A 12,024-nucleotide genomic window follows, 5' to 3' on the forward strand; every position below is an offset into this window, starting at 1 on the left:
GTCCCCCTCTGCTTTTTTTCGGCCGATTCGAAATGTTGAATCAGTGTCGGAGCTTGTCAGTCTGTCTGGCCATCTAATCATTCTAATTGGCTGTTCAGCTACTGCCACCTGCTGATTTGGAAAGGCATTTCATCTCACGCAGGCTGAACTGATGTGCTACTTGGCCATCGGCTGTTTAGTGTTGGTTTGGTGTGTCAGGACAACTTTGGACACAGATGCTGCTGACGTGAGCCATCCCCACAGTCTGCTTTCGTCGCCACTAGTTCGTCGGTGTTGGCTTGGTGTGTTCTGGCCTTAAGATGGTGTGGTGGATTTTCGTATCGAATTGGGAAGTGATAGCGAGTTCTGAGCATCTAAGAAAATCAAAAAAGGCTAGAATAAACAGTGTCGAGCGTGCAGGCAGTATTGAGAGGCCGGTAGCCTGAGCAGAGAGTATGAATGCATTTTGCGAGAATGTGTAGCATTATAGGTTGGGATTGTTGAATCCCTTTGATTAGGAGGGGGGGTTGTGAATTATTTATCTCAGTGGAGGGAGTGCCGTACATCAATTTGTGAAAAAAATTGGATGCCGCTCAGGTAGCCTTTGATGGACCCGACTTGGAGGCCTTTGACACTGTTGAGATAGGAGATGAAAGAGGTGATTGAAAGGAGAGAGAAATCAGGGAACGGTGTATGTGAAAAATGGAATGCTTTAAAACATTTCCATGCTGTCAGATAGAATTGGAGTTTCCTGGGGGAAACTGCTTGGACTTATAAAGCTACTTACTTATAAAGCTCTAAATGGTTTAGCTCCCCAGTATCTAAGTGAGCTCTTGGTGCATTATAGTCCTTCACGTTTATTGCGATCTCAGAATTCAGGCCAGTTGATAATACCCAGAATATCAAAATCAACTGAAGGCGGCAGATCCTTTTCCTATTTAGCACCTAAACTCTGGAACAATCTTCCTAGCATTGTTCGGGAAGCAGACACACTCTGTCAGTTTAAATCTAGACTAAAAACACATCTCTTTGCTCTTGCATACACATAACACATTATCAATACATTAACATTTTTCAAATCCGTTAAAGGATTGTTACGCTGCAATATTTAGGTCGGCCGGAACCGAGAACATTTCCTATAACACTAGATATACCTGTACATCAGAATAAGAATGGCATCTCCGCTAATATCTGTCTCTCTGCTTATCCTGAGGTTTGCCGGGTGCTGGATTCAGGCCGTATCCAGATCAGATGGAGAACCTGTGTCTGGACCTGACTACAACGTAGCCCAGGAGACAATGGGCCTACAGACCCAGTTCTGGAAGCATCTATAATTCAGATTTTTAATCCCCGTATCCGCTTACATATATTTATATATAATCTATTTTTAATCTCTATAATAAAAATGTATAATTCAGATTTTGATCTCCATATCCATTTACATATATTATATATATATCTTCCAAGGGTTTTTTTCCCTCCTAGGACTTTTTTCCCAGTGCTAGCACGCTGGGTTTTTCTCCTAGGGGTTTTTTTCCACCCCTGGGAGTCAGCCGACATTGGCTTAATGTAGCACCATCTTGTATATGTTACATATTACCACGCTTGGTTGTACAGCTTATTATTAACCACTTCCCTTTTTCTGTGCTTCTAATATGTAAAGCTGCTTTGAACAATTACCAATTGTAAAAGCGCTATATAAAAAAATTTGACTTGACTTGACTTGACTTGGAAGATTGTGTCGAGCGACGCATCGAGGAGGGGTTTCAACGGGTGAGTTACGGGAATATAAGTTCTGAAAGTGAAGTACTGGAGTTGGGAATTGGTCCGCCTCTGGAGCCAGCGCCCTGGAACAGAAAGCGAGACAGAGAGTCAGCAATTTGGTTTTCTGACCCGGGGACATGTTTGGCAATTATGATAAATTGGTTGAATGCTGAGATCCAGATTAGACGTCTTAAAAATGGCATCAGAGCGAGTGAATTGGAACGGCCTTTATTAATGCACTGGACTCTTGCTTCGTTGTCGCAAAGCACTAAATACTGCTAGCAGTCCATTCTTCCCCCACAAGAAGGTTGCTACTTCAAGAGGGTAGAACTCAAATAGTGCTGAAGACTGTGATCTGTCCTGAAATTGGGGGGGCCATGGAGACGCAAACCAGCATCCTTCTGCATCTGTGAACAGCTGGATATCCATGGGGGAAGAGACGAGATTATTATAGAAAAAGATAGGCCATTCCACTGTTTAAGGAATGTTATCCATAACCTAAGTTCATCACGGCACGCCTGAGTTATGGAAATTAAGTCCTCTAGCATGTGAACCAAAGAGGCGAGTGAGAGGAAAAGCGTGATGAAAGGGCGGCCTTGTGGAATGATGTGCATGGCGAATTTTAATTGGCCGAGCAGGAACTTGAGTTTGCATTTTGAACAATTTGTACTGTCTAGGAGGGTAGAAGAGACAAGAATTATCCTATCATTTTTTTCCTTGGGCAGGGAAGTCTGGTATTTTATGGAATCCAAGTTAATTCCAAGGAATTTGATGGATGTGGTGGGAACCATTGTTTTTTCCTGGGCAATGAGAATTCCAAGTTCTGAAATAACTTTTTGAACTGGGAAGATATGAGCAGCTCAGATCGCATTGGGTGCCAAAAGATTAGAAAATTGTCTAGCAGGTGAATGAGGTGAGGAATTGCTTAATTGTTTGACAAAATCCAGCAGACGGCTTCTGATAACATGTCGAAAATTTTGGGGCTGCTTTTGCATCCGTATGTTAAGCGAACGGTGAAATAGAATTTCTCATGCCAGCGCACCCAAGCCAAGCGGGGTGACCCACAACTTTTATAATTTTATATCAATTGCATGATCTATGTCGTGGTATTTGAGAGAGAATTCATCGAGTGGAATCAAGCTATTTATCCTTGGGAATGGGAAATTATGCAGAGCTGACAGATTATAATAATAATAATAATAATAATAATAATAATCCTTACATTTATATAGCGCTTTTCTGGGCACTCAAAGCGCTTTACATATTGAAGGGGAAATCTCCTCAACCACCACCAATGTGCAGCATCCACCTGGATGATGCGACTGCAGCCATATTGCGCCAGAACGCCCACCACACACCAGCTTATTGGTAGAGAGGAGACAGAGTGAGGAAGCCAATCAGTGTATAGGGATGATTAGGAGGCCATGATGAACAGAGGCCAATGGGCAAGTTTGGCCAGGATGTCGGGGTTACACCCCTACTCTTTTCGAAGGACATCCTGGGATTTTTAATGACCACAGAGAGTCAGGACCTCGGTTTAACGTCTCATCCGAAGGACAGTGCTTTTTGTCAGTATAGTATCCCCATCACTATACTGGGGTGTTAGGACCCACACAGACCACAGGGTGAGCACCCCCTGCTGGCCTCACTAACACCTCTTCCAGCAGCAACCTAGTTTTCCCAGGAGGTCTCCCATCCAGGTACTAACCAGACTCAGCCCAGCTTAGCTTCAGTGGGCAACCAGTCTTGGGCTACAGGGTGATATGGCTGCTGACTCACTTTGATCAGATTGATTATAAGGCGATATTTTTTTCTTGCCTGAAAATTTTCTCGTAGCCACTCCAATGGGGCTGATACGAAAAATGTTGAATGGTGGGTTGTCAAAAAGGCTGATCATGAAACCTGACTCAACTTGTTTTTTAATCAGGCTCTTTATGACATCGGGCTCAGCGAGAGCGGATTGGAGATTATTATAGATGATGTTTTGGGAGAGTGGGCATTCCATGCCGGGTTTAATACCATGTTTGAGACCAAACATCAGATAATCAGTGAATTCGTTGTCCAGGTGGTGAGCTATTTCAATAGAAAGATGAGAATTATTCACAGGAGTCGATAAGTAATTTTTTGTTTTTTTATTAGCAGCTTTAAACACAGGGCATACAGGACGGGCATGAGCACTGCCACAGAAGTTGCAGATCTGTGCTCGGATGTTGTGAGCCACTGGAGGTGGTTCCGAGGCAACTGCGTTTGATGGGACGGTCATTGGAGTTGCTGTGAACAGATCTGTTGTATAGGACTTGATGTTGATATCCCTTAATGCATACTTGAGGCACCGATGAGACTCCATGGGATGGTCCATTGAGTGATGGCACTGTCATCAGGTATGTATTCAGGAGGGTACTTGAGGCTCCGATGAGACTCTGTGGGATGGTCAATTGAGTGATGGCACCCTTTGGGTTGTCAAGCCCTCCTTCCTTGGTGTTTCGCTGATAGGCCCACAACACCTCCAGAGGGTTCATCAGTGAATCCCAGCGTCCCAGGTTCACTCCCTAGGTTCCATCAACTCCTTTGAAGACCCAAGTGGAGTCTTTTCTCTTCACCCATAGCCACTGGCTTCCCTTTTCCGCAGCCACAGAGAGGTCTTTGACTGCCTGCCGGTGGGCCTTTCCTCGCGCTCCCATCTCCCTAAGTAGCCTGGATGTTGAGGTGGCTACAAACCTTCTGCAGCCTACTTCCACTGGACGTACCTTTACGTTCCAGCCTTGTTGTTGCACATCGGTTGCAAGTTCGGCGTACCTCAACCTTTTCCGTTCATAGGCCTCCTCCACTGCACCCTCCCAGGGCACAGTGAGCTCGGTGATGTAGACAAGCTTGAGGGAGGCTGACCACAGAACAAGGTCTGGTCGCAGGTTGATGGCTGCGATTTCAGCTGGGAAGCAGAGTTTCTTGTTCAAGTCTGCCAGCAGCTCCCAGTCCCGTGCTCTGCCCAGCTGACCAGAGTCTGATCTTAACAAATGGAGAATACTGAGGTTTTGACTGTAGGAGAAGATTGTAAGGGAGAGAAGCCGAAGCCACGAGTGTCGGCGGAGGGCTTGTGGAGGAAAATTGAGAGAAGTGAAAAAGGGAAATTGAGGAAAGGACCGAGATGTGTAAGCCTGCGCTGCAAGCAGAGGCAGCCTCATGTTTGCTTGTGTTGCTGGAGCTGCAGGCCACTGGAAAGGGGAGGGGGTTTGCGGCAGACGGAGAAAGATCATGGAATGCTTGAGCCACTAGCGGAGGCAGCCTCATTCTAGCATCTGCTATGGGAGCTGAAGGCCACTGCAAAGGAAAGGGGTTAGAAACAGCAGGAGGAAAAAACTGAGAGGCTGAGGGAATGCTGGCGGGCCCAGCTGCATATAGTGCTGCAGCAGGAAGAGCCGCGGTGAAAGGCTGAGCCGAAGCAGGAGGTGCATGATGACCCGCGGCGGAATCTGTGGCACGGCCCAGTCTTGCCGAAGGCACGACACATGCAGAGTGACTGATCTTGTGTGGGAGGAAGGTGGTGGTGTTGGGAGAGGCAATTTCGAGGCTTTCGCGGGATTTAGTTTGCCTGTTGGATGCCTTGGAGGCTGGGGTGGACTTAGGTGAAAGGTTGGCTGATTGCAAAGTAATGTATAGTTTGTATAAATCTGCTTTGTTCATCCTGCATGAAGGCTGAATGTCAGAATTAATCAGTGCTTGCCTCAAACTCAAAACTGTCCACTTCCCAGTAGGCAGAATCATTGGCACAGCCAAAGAATAAGAGGACGCCGGAGAGGGACCTGGAATTCTCGCCATGGTGGCGAGGGTAGGCCTCGGCGTCTTGGTGAGCATGAGGCTGATCGGGCAGGCCGGTGGCCACGCGAAGAAGCCTGGGGCTCGGCTGTGGTGTCGGGTGGAGAAGGAGTGGTCCTGGGGCCGGCAGTTTGCGGCACAGGATCCAGAGAGAAGTCAGGCTCATTGACGGATGGGAAACGCTGAAGCTGAGACATAGTAGCAAAACGGGCGAACCAAAATGCTGATGAACTGTCAGACAAACAGAGGTAAGTCTGCTGTATTTATGCCTCTTGTCATTGGTTTGCATTGATTAATTGAATGCTCTCCACCTGAGCTGATTTGGTTAATTATCTGCACCTGTTCCTCCCAAACTTTGTTAATAAATCATCATATTTGGAACCTCTAATTTGCTGGCTGTGTATGCACCTGTACAGGCTGCGTTTTTGTCATGTCATTTTTATTGTTACTCAAAAACAAGGCAGTAGTCTTGAACATTGGGGTGACTTTAATTTTTTTAAAGAGTAAAGAAATAAAACAGTAAAGGAAATTATATGCGTCTAATCATAGGCGCCAATTTATGATTCTGCCGGTGGGTGCCCATTTTTTTTTTTTTTAAAGATGTTATAGTTTCATTCTTACAGCTACATTACAATATAAGTATCGTACTACTATTATAGACAAATCCAACATACAGATACAATGTGTTCGTGCTGCCCATTGGTCTCGTGGTAGAGTTTTCGTTAATAGAGGCAGAAATTCACCTGTGCTTTAATTATCAGCGGTTCGAATCCGCCCTCACATCGTTTTTTTTCTCATTAAGATCAAATAAGTTTATGATTGTATATCAATACCAGGGAACGTCAACTGGATGTTTCATTTGAATTGACCCAAAACAAGCACATTCTTTTCATGAGTGTTGTCGTGCTCTGAGCGAGCGCGAGAGTGATGGAAATCCGAGTTGAGATTTGTGCTCGCTCAACACTGGACGCGCTCTCGACGCGCTCTCGACTTTTGCCTTTAAAATAACGTCATTGAAACGGACTTAAATAAACTATATATAAGGATCGTTTCTGATCTTCTGATCACAATCTGCATTGTAAAAAGCGCTATATAAATAAAGGTGACTTGACTTGATAGCTGCAAACGATATAAATAAAGGTGACTTGACTTGATAGCTGCAAACGATTTTTTTTTCTTGTTAAAATCCATGGATAATATCTCGTAATTTTCCGTGGGTGCTCGACCATTTCCATTCTAGGCAATCTATCTCTGTCTGCCTTCTGGACTTGGTGGGGATTGAAGGAGTATCTCGTTTGCTTTCGACCACTCCAAATCGTTCCACTCCGTAGGCATAGATAAGATCACCCATCCTATCCAACTTTTCCGTGGCTGTGCCTCTGATCCCTTCCAGCATGTTGCAGAGATCGGTGTTGGTCTCCTTCCACATCGTCTTGTTGCCAGCCTTTGGCCACTTGACTAATGGCCTTCGCCCCTGGATCTTCTTCTCTGCTGTTGATCGTGATGGGTTGGATTCAGGTTGCCCTCTTGTGCCATGTTGTTCCTCGTCTAGGGCAGGGGTGTTGATGTCCTGCATGTTCCATTCCTGTGTTCCTTTCCGGGTTATCCGCCGATGAGCCATCTTCCGCCCCCGCTCTCGCTGGCTCAGGGGGTGTTTTCTTCATAGGACTTTTCGTAGCTATGTGTGGGTGGGACCCATGCACCTCTCGTGCTGGATCCCACCGCCATGGGTAGCTAGCCCATGGCGGCCCCGTTGGGGTCTGTTCCCTCCTGTCAGCTGTCTTTCCATGCCGTCACAAGGTCTTTCCCTTGTCATCAGCTGCCCTTTCACAGCAGTCACTGGCTCTCCAGATGATCAGATCTGTTGTATAGGACTTGATGTTGATATCCCTTAATGCATACTTGAGGCACCGATGAGACTCCATGGGATGGTCCATTGAGTGATGGCACTGTCATCAGGTATGTCGTCAGGAGGGTACTTGAGGCTCCGATGAGACTCTGTGGGATGGTCAATTGAGTGATGGCACCCTTTGGGTTGTCAAGTGGGCGCCCTCCTTCCTTGGTGTTTCGCTGATAGGCCCACAACACCTCCAGAGGGTTCAGCAGTGAATCCCAGCGTCCCAGGTTCACTCCCTAGGTTCCATCAACTCCTTTGAAGACCCAAGTGGAGTCTTTTCTCTTCACCCATAGCCACTGGCTTCCCTTTTCCGCAGCCACAGAGAGGTCTTTGACTGCCTGCCGGTGGGCCTTTCCTCGCGCTCCCATCTCCCTAAGTAGCCTGGATGTTGAGGTGGCTACAAACCCTCTGCAGCCTACTTCCACTGGACGTACCTTTACGTTCCAGTCTTGTTGTTGCACATCGGTTGCAAGTTCGGCATACCTCAACCTTTTCCGTTCATAGGCCTCCTCTACTGCACCCTCCCAGGGCACAGTGAGCTCGATGATGTAGACAAGCTTGAGGGAGGCTGACCACAGAACAAGGTCTGGTCGCAGGTTGATGGCTGCGATTTCAGCTGGGAAGCAGAGTTTCTTGTTCAAGTCTGCCAGCAGCTCCCAGTCCCGTGCTCTGCCCAGCTGACCAGAGTCTGATCTTATGGTGGTGAGGTTGGCTTGGCCCTCACCCTCCCGAACAAATGGAGAATACTGAGGTTTTGACTGTAGGAGAAGATTGTAAGGGAGAGAAGCCGAGGCCGCGAGTGTCGGCGGAGGGCTTGTGGAGGAAAATTGAGAGAAGTGAAAGAGGGAAATTGAGGAAAGGACCGAGATGTGTAAGCCTGCGCTGCAAGCAGAGGCAGCCTCATGTTTGCTTGTGTTGCTGGAGCTGCAGGCCACTGGAAAGGGGAGGGGGTTTGCGGCAGACGGAGAAAGATCATGGAATGCTTGAGCCACTAGCGGAGGCAGCCTCATTCTAGCATCTGCTATGGGAGCTGAAGGCCACTGCAAAGGAAAGGGGTTAGAAACAGCAGGAGGAAAAAACTGAGAGGCTGAGGGAATGCTGGCAGGCCCAGCTGCATATAGTGCTGCAGCAGGAAGAGTCGCGGTGAAAGGCTGAGCCGAAGCAGGAGGTGCATGATGACCCGCGGCAGAATCTGTGGCACGGCCCAGTCTTGCCGAAGGCACAACACATGCAGAGTGGCTGATCTTGTGTGGGAGGAAGGTGGTGGTGTTGGGAGAAGCAATTTCGAGGCTTTCGTGGGATTTAGTTTGCCTGTTGGATGCCTTGGAGGCTGGGGTGGACTTAGGTGAAAGGTTGGCTGATTGCAAAGTAATGTATAGTTTGTATAAATCTGCTTTGTTCATCCTGCACGAAGGCTGAACGTCAGAATTAATCAGTGCTTGCCTCAAACTCAAAACTGTCCACTTCCCAGTAGGCAGAATCATTGGCACAGCCAAAGAATAAGAGGACGCCGGAGAGGGACCTGGAATTCTCGCCATGGTGGCGAGGGTAGGCCTCGGCGTCTTGGTGAGCATGAGGCTGATCGGGCAGGCCGGTGGCCACGCGAAGAAGCCTGGGGCTCGGCTGTGGTGTCGGGTGGAGAAGGAGTGGTCCTGGGGCCGGCAGTTTGCGGCACAGGATCCAGAGAGAAGTCAGGCTCATTGACGGATGGGAAACGCTGAAGCTGAGACATAGTAGCAAACCGGGCGAACCAAAATGCTGATGAACTGTCAGACAAACAGAGGTAAGTCTGCTGTATTTATGCCTCTTGTCATTGGTTTGCATTGATTAATTGAATGCTCTCCACCTGATCTGATTTGGTTAATTATCTGCACCTGTTCCTCCCAAACTTTGTTAATAAATCATCATATTTGGAACCTCTAATTTGCTGGCTGTGTATGCACCTGTACAGGCTGCGTTTTTGTCATGTCATTTTTATTGTTACTCAAAAACAAGGCAGTAGTCTTGAACATTGGGAGGACTTTAATTTTTTTAAAGAGTAAAGAAATAAAACAGTAAAGGAAATTCTATGCGTCTAATCATAGGCGTCGATTTATGATTCTGCCGGTGGGTGCCCATTTTTTTTTTTTTTTTTAAAGATGTTATAGTTTCATTCTTACAGCTACATTACAATATAAGTATCGTACTACTATTATAGACAAATCCAACATACCGATACAATGTGTTCGTGCTGCCCATTGGTCTCGTGGTAGAGTTTTCGTTAATAGAGGCAGAAATTCACCTGTGCTTTAATTATTAGCGGTTCGAATCCGCCCTCACATCGTTTTTTTTCTCATTAAGATCAAATAAGTTTATGATTGTATATCAATACCAGGGAACGTCAACTGGATGTTTCATTTGAATTGACCCAAAACAAGCACATTCTTTTCATGAGTGTTGTCGTGCTCTCGCTGAAATCTGATGATCAGACAGTAACGTTACCTAAAGGTAGCCTACACTGTGTTATTTCGTCAGTCAGTCATGAAAGTCAGGTGTTTAAAAGCTTCTGTGAACTTTAAATCCAGAGAAGACCATTTTAGGGACAGGACAGTTTTGAGTTCTGATTCTGAATCTGAGCGAGCGCGAGAGTGATGGAAATCCGAGTTGAGATTTGTGCTCGCTCAACACTGGACGCGCTCTCGACGCGCTCTCGACGCGCTCTCGACTTTTGCCTTTAAAATAACGTCATTGAAACGGACTTAAATAAACTATATATAAGGATCATTTCTGATCTTCTGATCACAATCTGCATTGTAAAAAGCGCTATATAAATAAAGGTGACTTGACTTGATAGCTGCAAACGATTTTTTTTCCTTGTTAAAATCCATGGATAATATCTCGTAATTTTCCGTGGGTGCTCGACCATTTCCGTGGGTGCTCCAGCCCCCGAGCACCCACGGGATCGGCGCCTATGCGTCTAACTTTAGTTGGGAAATAATCAGTCTGAACTATTTGCTTATATTTGGATTTTTTTTTTTTTTCACTGTTTTATAGTTTTTGATTTTAAACATTTCATATAAGCCCACTTAGCCTATGTTTTGTATGAATTTTATGTGACATTAATCAGTTGATCTCCTAACTGTATGTTTTTCTCCCTTGATGCTGCCGGTCTTGGCAAGAGTCAACATGTCAAGTGAATAAAAAGGCAGCATAGACTGTAGCAGTTCAGAGCTGTTGGGGAGACAAATAGCATCTTCAGAGATCTGTGGTTATATATACATTGAACTTTATTTGACACTATGTTTGGATGTTTCTTCCAAGTACTTCATTATGAATCTCACAGCATTGAACCAAACTGATGGCTGTCAGGAATATTTCTGTCCAGAGAGATCTGTTTCTTTATCTGTCTATGTGATTCAGTATGTGGCCGCAGCAGCTGTGGCTCTTCTGACCGTGTGTGGAAACCTGCTGGTCATCATCTCTGTTAGTCACTTCAAGCAGCTCCACACACCTGCTAACATCCTCATCCTCTCTTTGGCTGTGTCTGATCTGCTGGTCGGAGTTTTTGTGATGCCACTTCATTTGCCTTGGGTCATTGAGTCTTGTTGGATTTTTGGACCAATGATGTGCTCATTTTTAAAATTTGTGAATTTTCAAGCAACAAGCGTGTCTATTCATACTGTGACACTAATAGCAGTTGACCGGTTTTTGGCTTTAAGTTATCCTTTTATTTATTCAGAGAAAATCTCACCCGCTGTGATCTGTTTTGCAACTTTATTTAACTGGCTGTTTTCACTCCTTTATAACTTCACTCTTCTGTTCATTAATGGAAACTTCACTGATGTCACATATCCAGGAGAATGTGTTTATAATATAGATGATGTTTCATCCTTCATTGATCTCCTGGTTGTGTTTCTTGTGCCATGTACACTCATCATAATATTATACACTCATGTTTTTGTCATTGCTAAGAAACATGCGACTGCTATAAGAGCCCTTCAGGTTCACAACAGCACCTCTAAAAACAGAGTCAGTGACAAATCAGAGCGAAAAGCTGCGATGCTGCTGGGGATTCTGGTCTTTGTGTTTCTTCTGTGTTTACTGCCATATTATATTTGTTCTTTAGTGGTTTCATATAGTAATGCTGACGTGTTTTATTTAAGAGATCTTACTGTAATATCTTTCTTCCTGAACTCCACCATTAATCCCATCATTTATGCCTTATTCTATCCCTGGTTTCAGAAAAGCTTAAAATTAATTTTCACATTTAAAGTGTTTAATAAAGACTCCTGTCTGATGAATGTGATGTAAGTCATTGAATGTAAGACAAAAAAAATCCTCTTTTTTTCCACATTATTTCAGGTGTACTTTAATGCCTTTTCTTCATTTTTTATTTATTTATTTTTTTTAAACCTGACTGTGAAGACATGGATGTTGTTTTCAATCATACCAGTATTGTATAACAATATGAGTGGGTGAATTTTTATCTTTTTTTTTTATGTCAACTCACTTATTTCTATGTAATAAAAGGAAATGTTGAATATAATAGTATATACTGTAGTGTGTATAGTGTGTATATATACTGTGCATGT

The 12,024-nt window shown here is 45.1% G+C and overlaps 1 protein-coding gene across 1 annotated transcript; it reads left to right on the forward strand.

Annotated features, from left to right (window-relative positions):
- Nucleotides 1–10,762: 10,762 nt before the first annotated feature.
- Nucleotides 10,763–11,743, forward strand: LOC137018591 (trace amine-associated receptor 13c-like). Its single transcript, XM_067383260.1, has one exon. The coding sequence runs from the start codon at nt 10,763–10,765 to the stop codon at nt 11,741–11,743; it is 981 nt and encodes a 326-aa protein (XP_067239361.1).
- Nucleotides 11,744–12,024: the final 281 nt, after the last annotated feature.

Source organism: Chanodichthys erythropterus, chromosome 4, assembly GCF_024489055.1.
Source record: "Chanodichthys erythropterus isolate Z2021 chromosome 4, ASM2448905v1, whole genome shotgun sequence".
NCBI lineage: Eukaryota > Metazoa > Chordata > Actinopteri > Cypriniformes > Xenocyprididae > Chanodichthys > Chanodichthys erythropterus.